We start from the raw sequence: 15,804 nt of genomic DNA, 5'->3' as shown, positions 1-15,804 counted from the left end.
CTTTGAGTTGTGGTTTCTCATTCTTACACATTAATGATGAAGCCAGAGGTTTTTGGTTTAATTTTCCCCCACAATGTGACTATGTATTCATTTTGAATACTAAAAATGTCCGATACCTCTATAAGTTGTTAACATTACACTCCAGTTTAACGCCACAGGAGCAAGCGGTTCAGAGTTATGTAATGAAATCAAACACTAAAAGCAATAGTTGACACTCCACTAAGTACATTTGCAGTCACTCTTTAATCACCAGTAATTATGTGACTGACTGGTTGCATTTAAAACATCAACAGCCTGTTGATTAGTACTGATTCTGGCTAATGTTGACAATATTGATTTAAAGTGTTCATCATTCCTCTAACCTCAGCTGCTCTGTATGCAATGATGACTCATGGATGTTTGTTTTATTTCACGTAGTTTCAGTGTTGTACACTGGGACAACATTTGTTCCACGTCACGTCCAGACTCACCACATTGACTCTCTGAATTTCAAAATTAAGCAGCGCCATCGATATGCAGTATTTAAAAACATCTTTGCCTCATCAACATGTTAAATTGTAGGAGAACTCTGTTCATTCCACAAAATGTCTGTCTCCTTCAAGCACCTTTGTGGCTTTGACTCTACAATGTAAAAGCGCTTTTTTTTTTAAAAGTTCATTCGTTGATAAAAGGTCTCATCTTCTCACACTAGAAAAGAAACAATGAGGATGATTCTTATTGAGGAATAAACAGCAGGTTTTGTCTTTGAATCTGGCACGTGTGTGTTTATATTTTCTGTTTTAAAAGGATTTATTTGTAAAAAATTGCAATTCCAGTATTCACTGCGCTTTTGTAAGATATAATGTAAATTTATTTGGACTATTTATTGGTGACATTTTTGAAAATGTTTTCTGTTTAAATTAATATTAAGATGACATCTAAAAAGGAAAACCCTGTTATTTGTTTAATGTTAAGTTTGTAAAAGGTGTTTTTATTCTCTGTATAAAGATAGTTATAAAATCTATATAAAGTTTGTGGCCTCTTGTGTTCACTGTGTCATTTGGGATGACGCCAGTTAAAATGGAACTATTACATGGACATATGTGGTGTTTGGGTTACTATCTTTAGTTCAAGGTTTGTCATATTTTCCAGAGAAAACAGAGTGGTTTACCTGTTGACCCATCACGGAAAATATATTCTCACCTATCAAAACAACACAACTTAATTAACTGAACAGGATGTAAGAGACAGAACGATAAGATTTGTGTTATGATGTTGCACATCCGGACTGCGGTTATTAAGTTGAGTGTCTCAATCATACTAAAAAAGACTTCAAGATAAGCAGTGTAATTTAATTCACTTTCAGGGAGGTACTCAGTAAACTGACACAAATACATCTCAATTTGGTCTAAAAATTTGTCTTTCAAGCCACAACAGGTTGTTATAAAACCTGTTGTCATGGGATATGTCCTCTGCCAAAAATAAGAGAAACATTCATCAGATCCTGCGTTTTTCTGGATGGTGAAGTTCTCATTCATCACAGTCAACATCAACCAACTGTCTTTATGTTCCCTCAAAATGTGATAGGCTGCTTTTAGAGAGTGGGACTAAATACTAAATAAACACTGCTGCAGATTAAAAAGCATTTTATAATGTACATAAACCAAAATCGCAGCATCCATGTCAATACAGGTAGTACTGAAACCTATCATGACGTCATTAAGAATTATCGGTTCAATTCTAAGCTGTGATTATAAATAGAAGATCAATTCCTTGGAAGAGCAGAACTACAGTCAAAAAATAAAACAATAGATAAACACTCATCATACCGTAGGTTCTTTCTGTTACAATGTACAGTGCAAATGGTCCATACCAGTGAAACTGCGCTCATGAGACACTGGTCCACACCTGTCTCTCAATTAGTCCTCATTCTTCTTTCGGTTTCCTCTCCTTGCGAGCACGAGAGGCCATGAGTTTGAAGAAGAGTGTGGGCCACAGTGTTCGCAGGTACACGGCCAGCGTGGGAAGCGGAGCTGCTAAAACGACGTCTTTGCTCTTTTGACGGACAGCCTTCAAAACAGCCTGAGCCACATCCCCGGGATCTCGACCCATCGCTGTGGTTTTATCCATAACTGAAAGAAGTGTGGCACAAACAAGAAATACTGCATCAGTGTCACCTTGGAGTTATCTCATTAACTAACTAAAAAGCTTTAACTCCAGGCACGAGGACAATGCTCCTTTTCATCACTTTCATTTATTCATTGCATTACGTTTTAGCTACTTCATTTAAATCACATTGGTGTTTCTTATATGCATATATCTTGTTTTAAGGATTTTCATGTCTTGTCAAGTTTTCTCAAAAAACAACAAGGAAATCAGAGACGGCAGACTTTACCCAATTCACGTTAATATGGTCATATTGGCAAGTGCAGAAACAAACAGACAGACAAGCAGATCTACAGTATCATAACAGTACAGTAGTGTGACACCCAGTGGACAAATCAGGAACAACAAGTGCAGAAACACAGACAGACAGACACAGAGCCACTAAACTCCATGGGGTGAAGTGATTACTGAACGTGATGACGCAAGACAACAGCAGAGAAATACAAATACACACATACTGATCTGATGATTTACCCAGGATTTTATTGGTAATTCTAACTGGAAATTCTTATATTATTAAAAATAGTAAAAACAATACATAATGCCATTTTGGTGAAGTGTTCAAGCTATTTTTGTATTGTAGAAATGAAAGACTATTAAAAATGTGGTCACACATATTCAGACCACATTGAACACCTAGTCTTTACTATAAATGATCCAACTCTGACTTTTTATTGCCTCACCTCCATACTTGGAGCCGTCCCCAGTGACAGCATTGACCGACAGGTTGGTTCGGATGTACCCAGGACTGACCACGGTCACCGGAATCCCATAGCACTCCATCTCTGCCCGTAAGCAGTCGAAGTAAGCCTGGGTGGCATGTTTGGAGGCTGCATCTGGAAAACAGAGTGGACAAACCAGAGTGCTGCTTCATTTCTCCTCAACCTGAAAATAACATTCCTGAACATTTATTTATTATTGTAAATGAACAAATAAATGAAATTACATGCTGATCTGTATGGAATGGCGATCTTGCCCTGGATGCTGCTAATAACCACGATGTGGCCACTACGTCGACGGACCATGGAGGGCAGGAGAGCTGTGGGGAGAGAGGAATGAGTGGAAAAACTGCTGACACTGTAAATGCATTTGTTTTTTTGTCTTCAACTAACTCACTCACCCTGAGTCAGAGCAACGGGTCCAAAGTAGTTTGTTTCCATAACTTCCCGATGAACTGAAAGATGGGTATCCAGTATGTCCCCACGGTAACTGATTCCAGCGTTATTGATGAGGACATCCACTTGTCCATAACAATTCAGTATCTGCTCTGCAGCTCTGTCCACTGTGGCTGTGTTGGCCAGGTCAAAGGTCACAGTGCTGGGAGTGTATGTCTGGTGTTGGAAGAAGACAGAAGAGTTAGCAAAAGTGACGTGACTGGCCGTGTCGAGGGGTAATCCAGGAAATATTATTGCGGCGCGTGTGTCGAAGCTTGTTTCGATGACATATGATGTCTGAAGCCTCGCCGGCAGGACGTACCACGTGATTGGTTAAGGAAGTGGTTTCAATATATATATATATATATATATATATATATATATATATATATATATATATATATATATATATATATATATATACTGTCGATTTATTCCATTCCGTTCAAACAGTATACACAAACCAATGATGTCATTGTTATGACCCGTTTAATCCTTTTTGTTCAGTAGATGGCTTAGTAGAGAAAATGAAGCCTCAAGACATTTTGTCCTTGAGTGAAGCAATTTGAAGGAAAGCTTCAATGCTTCAAGACACTTCATCTCGCCATCACTAGTTAGTAACTCAAGCTGTTTCAAATCATTGCACCTCAAATAAAGGCTAATTCAAAGAGTAGAAAAAAAACAACAACAACAGTTTCTTCCGTCTTTGGTTCTTTGAAAAGCTAATAAACAGGAATTGGAACTTCACAAGAGGATTGTCTCAGAAAATTGTGTTTTTGGTCTGTTGTTACTATGGGAAAGTACACTGATGCCCCAATGAATGACTCATTTTTTAAATGATAAATTAATCCGCGGACTACTTTGTTAGTGGGCTGACTGATAATTATGGAAAAACAATGAAAGTCTTCGTGTAGTTCCAAGCAACACATCGTAGCAGTATCAAGTTGTCACATTTGAAAAAGTGGAGCTTTAGTGTTTGAATATTGAACAACGCGCTCAGTTTTTCTGCTTGGAATACTCTCCAATCTAAACTCAAAATGACAAAACTAATTTCATTTGAAGATTTTCGCTCCATCTTAAATGACATACAAAAGGAATCCATTGATCAGTTCCTGTGTTCTTAAGATTGGTTGTGCATTCACAACTCTTGCTCTTTAACTGTCAACTTGTTTTGCACTTTGAAACCACTGTTTTATTTTATTTAGGCCAGGTCACCCTTGTAAATAAGATCTCAATCTCAATGGGTCTTTTACCCAGTTAAATAAAATAAAGGGACTCTCACTAATTTCATAAAATATCTCTAATATTGCTTCTTAACAAAGGCTGGAAATAGAATATATATGTTGGGTTTTTTTGTCAACAGAGGGGGAAGTCAAAAGAGCTGACTTATCAATGAATCGTCCTCGTATAAACACCTTATTCTGTGTGCCAGCGGAACTTGCTGTGAGCTCCTGGACCACCTGCTGCAGACGGGCTGCATCTCGGCCACACAGCACAAGCCGCGCACCTGCAGCGTGGAAGACCCGCGCACACTCTGTGAAACACAAAACACACCACTTCTTAATCTTAAATAAATACTAATAGCACTTGAAATATGACACTGTCAATCATCTTGCTATTAATTGCTGTAAATCAGTATGACTGGTTATATAGAAATGAAAAGGAGACCAACCTTTGCCCAGTCCTGATGTGGACCCTGTGATGACCACCACAGCATCCTGCAGAGCAGCTCCTGGCCTAAGGCGGACCAGGACCCGATACAAAAGCAAGACAGCACCTGCTAAAACCAGTGGCAGCAGTCCTCCGCCCATGACTCGCTCCATGACGCAGTCCTTCGCCCTGATCCACAAACGCACACTACCTGAAGACAGAGGCTGAAAAGACTTAGGTTGAAATTTCCAAAACACCAACATTAAAATTCGCAGCGCAAACAGAGCGTTTTCTTTTCAACGTATAAATACTTAGATCCAATATATTTTATATACCTAATTTTACCCCTTTCTTTTGGTGTTATACAGTTTTATGCTTCCTTTAAAGACAACATAAGTATTATTTTTGGTGTTTTGGTGTATTTATTGTATTTTTATTCCAGGCAAGAGTCTAGTTTGGCCTGTGAGAATGTATGTTGATGTAAGAACGTACTCGTTGTGTTCCTGTTTTCAAAATGTAAACATTTTGAAACCCCACATTTTCACAAAATTGTAAATTCAAAGTTGTTTTTTATTCATTTTATTTCAAACACTCAATATTTATTTTATTTATTGGCTTTCTTGCGTCAGTGGCCCAACTTAAGATATTTAATTTTAATATGAGAGGTTATCATAAATGTAGCTTGTTTCGCTCGTGAAGTGTAATAGATTTGTGGAAAACTAGGGGGCCCACAACACCATCTTTTATATAGTTTCCGCATATAGCTAGACGAAGCTAGAAACGGCCCTGGCTGACCAGCAGGTTTGTGTTGTTGAAAACGTGTGCAGTACAACGCTACGACTATAAACAATGTAGAGCAGGTTAACTACACGCACGCACGCACGCACGCCACAACAGTTGCACCACGCTAGTGAAAGGGGAGGCTAATGCTAATGTTAGCTCGCTTCAGCTGTGTAAAAAGAGTGCCACTAACTCGAACTCATGTTTATTTAAAGTTGTTTCTCACCTGAGGTGTTGCGCAAACCGCAGCGTGGGTCAATTCCTGGGCTAATGTGAGGCGACAGCTACCGAGAAACACAGATCCGGATACCGATGGAGCTACTGGTTATTCGCTGCTAGGAATTATGGGAGTTGGAGTTTCGTTTTTGCCTTGAGGCTTCTCCATGGGCTTATCCCACATACTCTCCTTTGTTAACTACGGAAGAAGATTAGGGCCACATGTGAATTGTTTTGAAAGCAAAATTAAAAAAAACAACAACACAAAAACCCCCAGAAAATTAAGAATTTTGACTTTAATCTCTTTTTTCCTCAGAAAAAAAGAGTTTCTCAGCAGGTTTTCTCCAGAGTATTTGATTTAGTTTTGACCAACACACAGCATCCGGAATGGTTTGGATGACTTGACCCAAGACCCAGGAGTTTCTCAGTGCAGTCATCAGGAAGAAGTAAGGCAACCAAAATAAACATACAGGGTACATTCAAATATGATTATTATTGTTTATTGTAGTTAATTATTGCTATTTTATTTCATGAATGTATCTTCAGAAACCTTCTTTGACTTCTCATCTTCCTTTCACAACCTTTGTCCATGACAGATTTGTCAACTTCCATGAATGCAAACAATGTAACCTTTTGATTTTTGATTTAATTTATACCTTTTAATATGAGAAGACATGGCAAGGGAACATTTGCTAATGCTTAAACAAAGTTAAGGTGAAACAGGGAGGGGTATATCTTTTTTTACTGTAACTTCTAGTGACAGAAAAAATACTGACCTTTCATTCAGCAAACCTGATTGAAAAGTCTTAGATGTGATGACTGAGGCATCATAAGTCAGGTTCTGTGTTTGTGTGTTTTTTCCTATTTCAGACTACAAAAAAAGAAATTAATATTGAGCTGTTAAAACTTTTGTCAAAATAATGTGATAAACAGCCCAAACATGCAGAGCCAAACTCCTGTGGAACAGCACTTGTATCAGCAGCAGGTCAGCTGACTGATAATTAGCCTGCTCTGGCCACAGACCCGCAAACTAATGACGTTATCTTGGGTTTGCCCTCTATGCACCCATCCCTTCAAGTTTCTCTATCTTCCCCCATCTTATGAAGCACATATAAAGTGAGAGGCAATGGTACCACAGCTGTTTGACCTGCTCTGTATGGATAAATGCAGTTAGTTTAATTCAGTTTCAAAACAAATGATCCAGTGGTGCTTTTCCAAGTCCAACACGGGTTGTGTCAGTGTGAATCTTCTCCTAAATACAGCCAGAATCTCAGTCTTGTGTGCAACTGTCATGTGATGTCTACAGATATTAAGAAACTGTACATTTTAGCAACATAAGCACCAGTGAGGTGCAAAGAAACACTACTAGTTGAAAGCCGTTAATCAGAGTCAATAGTTGAACATTTTCACAAACAAGTACACTCTGCAATCTTACAAAACTTATTCATAATCACTATTAACATGTTTCCCTGAAAAGTATTGATATCTCTGAAACCTTTGTGATCAAAAGTACCATAAAATACATTAATCTGATACTTTGGGAAAAACAGTAGTTTAAAGAAAGTTGACAACCCTGATTACATAAGTCACCCTGGGTATTCAACTAATTCACACTTAAAATCCTCTTTATTATTTAATTGTTTCAAGTCAGATTATATCACAACTTGTCCTTCACTTCATCCATTGATGATTAGTATTCATTCACAAAAAAAAGTGGACAGCAACTTGCAATCACTGGATAAACAAATAAAAATTAGTATGACTTTAGACCTGCTGTGTAGATCTTAACTGTACTCTCATAGTTTCTTTTATACATTTTGGAACATACTGTAAATTCTCAGAAGTGTGTGTGGGTGTAAATGTGGCTTTCAAAATGTTCCTGATCATTGTCAAACAAGCTCTGGCTTGTGTGCATTCAAACAAGAAAATCTACATGGACAAGACAATCTCAAGCATGTTGTAGCTGTATGCTCTTTTCTGGACATCAAGTACAATCCATTTAATGAAAAAAGTAAAATAAAAAACCGAAAAGTGAGTTTGAAATGTCCTTATGTTTAATGAAAGGGTAATGTACTGATCAGCAAGAAAAGGGTACAGTAAAACTACGAGGGAAAGGAGGAAAAAGCTTGGTACTCAAAACACATCTGAACTGCGACACAACTCAGTCCAATGGAACTGCTGCCATACCCTTGTGCACAAATTAGTGTGTCAAGGGTGCAGGGGGAGGTCACAGGGAAGGAGGCGCAAGGTTCTTACAGAGACAAATGTACTGGTGTCACATAGAAGTAAAAGGAAATGTAAGAGAAAAACAATTCCTTCTAGTTTTAACTATATCCCTCTGATCAAAGTTCAACATGGAAGCACCACCACATGTGCAGAGTTAACTGCTGGGCCTGATTGTGACTTCCACTTTTCTTACATCTGGGGTGGAGGTTCTGGTTTTTTTTTGTTTACTTTTTCCTTTTTCGGTTGGTTCTCAGATCCTCTTCAGAGTGCACTCATACAGCATAGAGTTCATAGATCTTCTTGGCACAATATGCCAGGGCAGCCAGTGCTATCGTATTATGGAGTCTCTTTCTGTGGACGTCATCCCTGCGTACCAACACCACAGGCGTCGAGGAGGTGAGTGTATGCAGGGGCAGCCGCGAGAGTTTTTGGCTGTCATATTCCACCTGGTACTTGCAGCAGGGGTCAAACTGCCAAGAAATCCCATACAGGGCAGCACAGGCCACACTAAGGGCGCCAGCAGGCAACGCCACATAGCGCGAGTATTCAATGGGCAGTGAAAGAGGCGTCAAGAGGCAAGCAGCACCTGACAATACAGCCGTCTTGTGCAGGCAGTTGCCAACTGTAATCCAACGCGCTGTCTCATCTCCGATGCGTGTGGGCTCTATAACAATGTATTTATACTGGGCCTCCAGTGCTTGCTCCAGCTCATACTCAAACTGGTCCTGTGCATTCTCTCCATTGTAGATCTCGTGTACGATGTAGCAGTCTGTAGCTGCCATCACTCCCCTGTGCAGAAACAGAAATGGGGGGGGGGGGGGGGGGGGGGGGTGCAAAAAGAAAAGTGTCAGTGAACTGCCTTACATAATTAGATTAAAAAGAACAAAGAACACAATATTTCCTCAACCAAATATATATATATATATATATATATATATATATGTATATGAATAAAACTACATGAGAACAATGTTTATGGATGACATACATTTTTGTATACCAGCATCTAATTTGAACATTTTAATTCATGGCTTGGTGGTAAATGAGAGGGTATACAAAGAGCGCTGTAGACAAATTTCTGAACCCATAATTCCTCCAGTTCACATGTAAATGTCTCCCCAGGACTGTTTGCTTAACTTTATCTTATTTTACTGATTGACTACTGCCTCTTGGGGTTTCATTTTACCTGAGCTGTATATAAAACCATTACATTGGTAATGACAATATCTACCTATATATTTATTACAATATTGTGATAACCTTTTCCAATTGAATACATTCAAGTTGTTTAATAGATTGTCTGGTGTTTTATATCAGTCCCCAAATACACAAGTACAAAACACAGAGACGATCATTATATACAACTAACAGATGTGTGGCCGCACTGAGGCCTTGTTGTACATGGTGACTTAATGAAAGTCAAACCTTTGCGACTTCATTAATATCGGGCATATTCGGCTTCACTAAGAACGGTGCATTAAGTAGAGGGGGCAAAGACTTAAAGGTCATGTCGTAAACAAATCATATTTTAGTCACTGTGAAGGGAACACAATGTACCTGAGGGGCGTTTACACAAGGTAAACCTCCTCGCTTACGCGACAGAAAGTTGGAGGACTGGACAGCTAATTTGGGGACCGCTTTAGTTTCAGCAGACCGACAAAACACAGCGGACACTGTTGTTAGCTTAGCCAAGATTGTACCTCGTGTGAGCCAAGGCACTTCACCGCATCGGCCACACCAACAAGATCAAACTGAACTTTTCTCGCAGTTTATAGTTTGTGGTGAACCAACCAAAACATCACGAGCTGCTAGTTTGTTTCCTAGCTAACGTTAGCTAGCTGTACGGGTTAGCCCGCTATCGTTAGCCAACCATGGGATATAATTCCGCCTTGTCGCGTTGACACTTAACCTTGAATCCCTAACAAGATGCACGCTTGGTATCAGTCGAGTTGTGAAACGTACAGAACAGTGTGGTAAATTAAAACATTTTCGTTAAACGATCAAGATGAGGAGTAACTGACCTCTCCCTGCTTACTGGGACACCGCGCCTCCTTCCCAGCGACGCCATGTTGGAGATACAACTGTGATTGCAGTTGACGTATGACGGCCCCCAGCATTGTGGGTAATGTAGTTCGCCAATGGCGTCAACGTATCACTCGAGGTTCGAATGTAGACTTCTGTCCCCACAATGCAACATGACCTGCCTTTTCGTATTTGCTGATAGCTGATAGCATAGAAGTTTGAGGGGTCAAATTAATTCTCACAGATAAACGGAAGTTTGTCTGTTTTGTACAAGGTAAAGCAACGTTAATGATATATGCATGATTAATCATGTTCTTATTTAACATATTGATACTGATACTGTTGATCTGGTACACACTGTGCTGTTTCATGAGGGGTATGTTTTATATAATTTTTATTTGTTATATTTGGAGATTTCTTTCTTGTAGCTGTATATGTCTTAATGTGGCATGGAACAACTGTGTGACCACACAATTTCACCGGGATTAATACATATTCTGTTTCTGATTAAACATATACATAATTATGTCTATAGATAAATCATTTTTAAAATAAACATTTATTAAATGAGACTGCTTATTCACAACCACGTTAAAGCCTATTTATTTACCATATCAAAAACAGTTACATTTGCAGTACAGAAGTGTTGGAAATGATTAACCAAGTATGTCGATTGATCAATTAAACTAATCAATGAAATCAACAAACATGGCACGTGGGTCACCACAGTTCATATATATCCACTGCAACCTGACCCACATCTACTCCCCCACACTCTACAATATATATATATGTATATTTTTTCTTATCTATTTTAGTCAATTGGGTAATTCTATTAATTCACTTCCCAACATTTAGGTCTAAAAGCCTCCAATGTCACTTTTTCTTGAATACATTTGGATAAAACCAGCTTCAATGCCTGGTTAAGCTCATTTACTTATTCAAATGGACCCAACATTTAAATGATAACAAACAGTTATGTGTGTAGTTTTCATTTCACAGCGATGAATGGAGTAGTTTGATAAATGGAAAAAGTCAAAATTCCCATCTTGGTCCTTCCTTCAACTGCATCATGTTTAAACTGTAGCAGTTTAAATTTCCCTCACTTTCCCGAATCCTCATGTAAAAACCTCAAACTTGCTATTTTGTCTGCTGACAAATTGAATAACAATTTCTGTTTATGCCACTAGGTGGCGACAATGTAATGCCTTTACTAATCCTGGATCAACAAAACATGACACAGAGCACGTACTGTATTTCCTGAAGTGACCGTGGATATTATTTCATATAATGCACTCTGGTCTGTATTCCAAGTTTGACAAACTTCTGGTGTATGAAGATCTGTGTCAATCTATGGAAATAAATGTTTAGCCTAGCTGTTATCAGCATGTAATTATTAGATACAGTACACATTAAAAAAAGAAAGACTGAATATCATCACCCTAAGTTTTGTTATAAATGCACACTTTGTCATTAATTCTGTAATGAGCATGGAGTTTATTTATCCATACACAAAAAAAGTCTCAAGCACAAAACATTGTAGGTGACTGGTACATCCAGCACATGCTTATTAATAGAACCACCTGCTCAGAAGTGTTAAAGAAAATGCAGAAAAATAAACAAAACACACACACACAAAAAAGACAAAAATAGAAATAATACTTTGACTACCAAAACATACAAATAGGCGTGCACCACATAACTTAAAAAAATAACTTTCCTGCAGTTTCCTTTAGGTGGTTTTTGAAGCAGATAATCTGCTTCAGGTGTTGTTCCCGTCAGTGTGTGTCGAGTCCCCTGAGGTATGTTTCTCCTCAACTCCTTTGATTGTCAACAGCGAAATTAAAAAAGGGAACTCTAGAGTTTTCAGGAAAACATTTCTCCTCTGATGACCTCAATCATTCGACATCAGCTGGCAAAAGACTCCTCCTCAAGGACAGAACAAAGAATGTTCAACACCTTAGAATGTTAATACCCTGAATATAGCACTGCTGTCTTTAATGCTGGTTTCAGCAGAATTATTGATCCAAATACACTCACATTGTTGTTATGCAGTGACAAGCTTTAGACCTAATTCATCACATGTTTACAGTGGAGAAAACAGTTGTGTTCTCCAAAGCCAAATAATATAATATGTTTGTGTTCTTTGGTTTAAAAATCCATGCACTTTGACTTATGGCTCCAGTAACAGACAGTAAGTATCTGTTACTGGTAACAGATATATTCAAATGACCCATTACCCACCAAATGTATTGCTTCTATTTCTTTCAAGTTACAAAGGGGAAAAAAAGGGGACGTTTCATAGATGCATCTAGTAGACAACCTACCATACTAAAATTTCAGCCCTAAGAAACACAATTTCCTAGAGTGTAAATCAAATTGGAAACATATCCAATCTCAAAAGAATAACAAAAGAGGGTTGAAATATAAAATGCTATGAGCCTTTCAGCGTCAGTGAAGACGATATAGCTTCCATCCAGGCCATCGTGGAGAAAGACACCTGGGTCTGCCATCTTGTAGTGTTCACAACCAGTGAGTCCAAAGGAGGACAGAACATCAGCAACACATATTCCAGTCACATATGTATTCATGACATACCTATTGCTTGCTTAGAGTCAGTGATGAGTTTCCGTTTGAGGTAACAGGCTTCACTTTTGGTTGGTTGATTTGCTCACGTTAACAAGTCAAGTGCAGCGGATTCAATTCCTGGTGAAGGTACATCCCTGGTACATTATGGTCTGTACTGCAGACCAGTCGGACATTACAGTTGATCCAACATTCGGGTCAAGTTGTCTCTGGATTCACTCAGTGTCATGTTTACCAAGCCCGGAAGGTCCTTTACTGTGCATCAGCCGGTGACTCCAAAACTGCTACTGCTGCTGCCACCACCACCACACAGTATTTATCTCCCAGGAGTCTCTTACACCTTCTTCTCTGTTGGAGCCATGTGGGGGTCATTGATAAATATGTTCAAAGTACTGAGGCTGAGGATTCTCTTTGACATATTTCTGAATATACCAGCAGGTCAAGTGGGCTTTCAGATCCTCTTCTACCACAAAATCCATGGCTGCCTGCCATCACAAAGCAGAAATAGTGTGTATTTAAAAATTCAACAATGTGAGGTGTGCTTCAGTGTGGTTCACAGATATACAAATGAATCCCACAGTTTATTGGTTCTGTTATCAAATGAAGTTACAACATACTTTCAGAAATGAACAGAAGGAAAAATTCCACTGTTCTCTTATGACTGAATGGTAAAATATCAGACCTTGTGAGTTTTACCTTAGCAAGATGCTTGGCAATTCCTCTCCCTCTGTAAGCATCAGGAACTTCAGTGTGTTGCAAGTCCACCGTCTTTTTCCCGACATATTCATACAGAAGAACTGCACGGTCATGGGATCCTGAGAGCAGATAACAGTCACAGCCATCGAATTGTGTTATTATTGTCTCCACCCCACTCACCTACAGCTTTACATACGTCTAACTCTACAAATACAACTGATTCATAAAAAAAATACTCACAACCACAAAACAAAGTATTTAGTGATACCTGCAACATGCCTGCTACTGAAACTTATGGTAGATTTACTATAAACTGCCAAGTTATTGATGAAACTGCAGGAAGCAGCTTTCAATCTACATTATAAGAATAAAACATATATCATGTAGCCTACATGTAGCCAACTGTATTTACCACTTGTCTGTACCCAGGAACAGACAAGTGGAAAGAGGTAAATACAGTTGTCTGCCAGAGTGAGAGACTGATAACAATCTTTATTCTGGGAACCAAAGGTTTTTGTATTTTTTGCTGTAAACACATATGACATGTATGTGCAAGATCCTCTAAAGCAGGGGCTCCCAATTCTCGAGGCAGGAACCAGTGCCAGGCCTTGGGCTGCATCAAACCAGACAAAGAAAACCTGTAGGAAGCAAGCTCTCTGAATTGTTCTGGTTTTTTTTACCCCCTTTCTGGAAACCGTCATACGTTTTTAAAGAGAAGGGACGTTCATTAAAAGTGGAGTGGATCTTAAAATCCTGTCACTCACACACATATAGAAGTATGTGCTTGTTAAAGAAAAGCGTTCCATGTCACAAAGTTTAAATCATCTCTAATTGGTTTCTTGAACATGACTTCACTGCATTCAAATGGCCCCTACAGTCAGTAGATCTCAATCCAATAATCTTAGGGATGTGACAGAATAGAAGATTCTCAAAAATGGAAGTGCAGATAACAAATCTGCAACAATTTTGTGATGAATGGTGTTTATTTAGGACATCAGAACAAAAGCACATAAAATAACAATGCAACAAACAAAAGTAATGTTCAAAAAGGAGTAGAATGAATCCAGTCCTACCCCTATTCTCTACCCCTTTTCAACATGATTTCCTAACCCTCTTGAAGCACGGCTGCAAATTATCTGCAGAACAAAGGATGTTGGCATCACCTGCAAATATGACCCATTTCAGAAGTCCAGATCCTTTTATTTATGTACATAATAAACAAAACTGTTTATTAAATCCATACTGGCTATCATTTCAGAAATTTTCAGAAGTTTCTAGCACCTAGTTGAAACTATGTCATGAATGAGGACAGTCCTGAAGGCAAAAGGAAGGTCCAAACCGGTACTACCAAGGTGTACCTAATAAAGTGACTGGTGAGTGCAAGGGCCTGATCAATACAATATATATATATATATATATATACATACAATATAGAACATATATGAATATCGTTTTCAGTAGAACTTGGGAAAGGAAGTAGATTTTTATGAGGGAATTTCCCTTTAAAGTTTCATTCTTGTTCATACAGGTCTTAAAAGCTGTCATTTATGGCTTCACATCGTTAACAGCTTCATAAAAGGGAGAAGAGAAAATGTCCTCGCAACGTAAGTTAGTAGATTTTGACTAAGCTCTGCTGGTCAAAATCTGGTCACTCCCTGCCACGAAAGTGTGTATTTTAAACAAAAACGTTGACATTTGGACCACGACAACTTAACAACACCTTTGAGAGAAGCATCTGCAGTTTATCGAAGAGGCCACAAGTACACAACAATGCTACACACTGGGCTAGCATTTGCCAGCTAGCATGCTTTGTGTTTACATGCTGAACTCACCATTGAGTCGTATGACAAACTGTCGACGCTTTTTGTCGTGCTCCACCTGGATCTGAGAAGCATTTACGTCGAGGGCCTGTGCTGCTTGTGCCATCGTAGCTCGCCAATACAGCTGTTCGCTACGGCGTTAGCAGCGACGGCTAACATGGAATAATGAACGTCCAAAGCAACAAACTAGCAAGCCGAGGAAATCAGCTGTGAGGTCACGTGACGCTCGGCCAATCACCGCACGAGCTGGTGGAAGCGAGTAAACAGTGCACACACTGGTGTGCAGTGTTGGTTTTTATTTTTGTTTTATTTTACATTTGTTTATTCCTTTTTTTATATGGAACGTTGCACACGGTTATGGTTACTTTAACATTCCTAGAACGAGGAGCAGTTCATTCTCTGAACATCACCCGGGGACTAACTCCCAGGGCCGTTTCTAGCATGCAAGATGTTGTTTGGGCAGAGGTGGAAAGAGTACTGAAATATTCTACGTAAAAGTACCACTATTT

At 38.9% G+C, this 15,804-nt stretch overlaps 3 protein-coding genes across 4 annotated transcripts; all 3 read right to left on the bottom strand.

Moving 5' to 3' along the window:
• Positions 1-1,310: 1,310 nt before the first annotated feature.
• On the bottom strand, positions 1,311-6,091 carry dhrs7b (dehydrogenase/reductase (SDR family) member 7B). 2 transcript variants are annotated; one of them, XM_058652765.1, is made up of 7 exons: positions 5,956-6,091; positions 4,972-5,160; positions 4,715-4,833; positions 3,266-3,476; positions 3,092-3,184; positions 2,829-2,981; positions 1,311-2,111 (listed from the first exon to the last, which is right to left on the bottom strand). In XM_058652765.1, exons 2-7 carry the CDS (start codon positions 5,120-5,122, stop codon positions 1,906-1,908), a joined length of 933 nt encoding a protein of 310 aa, XP_058508748.1. In that variant the 5' UTR covers positions 5,123-5,160; positions 5,956-6,091; the 3' UTR covers positions 1,311-1,905. The 2 variants fall into 2 exon arrangements, with proteins under 2 accessions (XP_058508748.1, XP_058508747.1); XM_058652764.1 differs by having other exon boundaries at positions 4,972-5,173; positions 5,956-6,085.
• A 1,461-nt stretch (positions 6,092-7,552) lies between these two features.
• On the bottom strand, positions 7,553-10,284 carry tmem11 (transmembrane protein 11). The gene is made up of 2 exons (XM_058653904.1): positions 10,193-10,284; positions 7,553-8,960 (listed from the first exon to the last, which is right to left on the bottom strand). Exons 1-2 carry the CDS (start codon positions 10,237-10,239, stop codon positions 8,444-8,446), a joined length of 564 nt encoding a protein of 187 aa, XP_058509887.1. The 5' UTR covers positions 10,240-10,284; the 3' UTR covers positions 7,553-8,443.
• Positions 10,285-11,670: 1,386 nt separating this feature from the next.
• natd1 (protein NATD1) lies at positions 11,671-15,479 on the bottom strand. The gene is made up of 3 exons (XM_058653905.1): positions 15,308-15,479; positions 13,476-13,594; positions 11,671-13,264 (listed from the first exon to the last, which is right to left on the bottom strand). The coding sequence occupies exons 1-3, from the start codon at positions 15,399-15,401 to the stop codon at positions 13,148-13,150; spliced, it is 330 nt and encodes a 109-aa protein (XP_058509888.1). The 5' UTR covers positions 15,402-15,479; the 3' UTR covers positions 11,671-13,147.
• Between the last annotated feature and the right edge of the window lie 325 nt (positions 15,480-15,804).

The sequence above is a fragment of the Solea solea genome, chromosome 16 (genome assembly GCF_958295425.1).
Source record: "Solea solea chromosome 16, fSolSol10.1, whole genome shotgun sequence".
Taxonomy (NCBI): Eukaryota; Metazoa; Chordata; class Actinopteri; order Pleuronectiformes; family Soleidae; genus Solea; species Solea solea.
The sequence above is the reverse complement of the archived record's forward strand: the minus strand, read 5'-3'. Positions and strand labels throughout refer to the sequence as shown.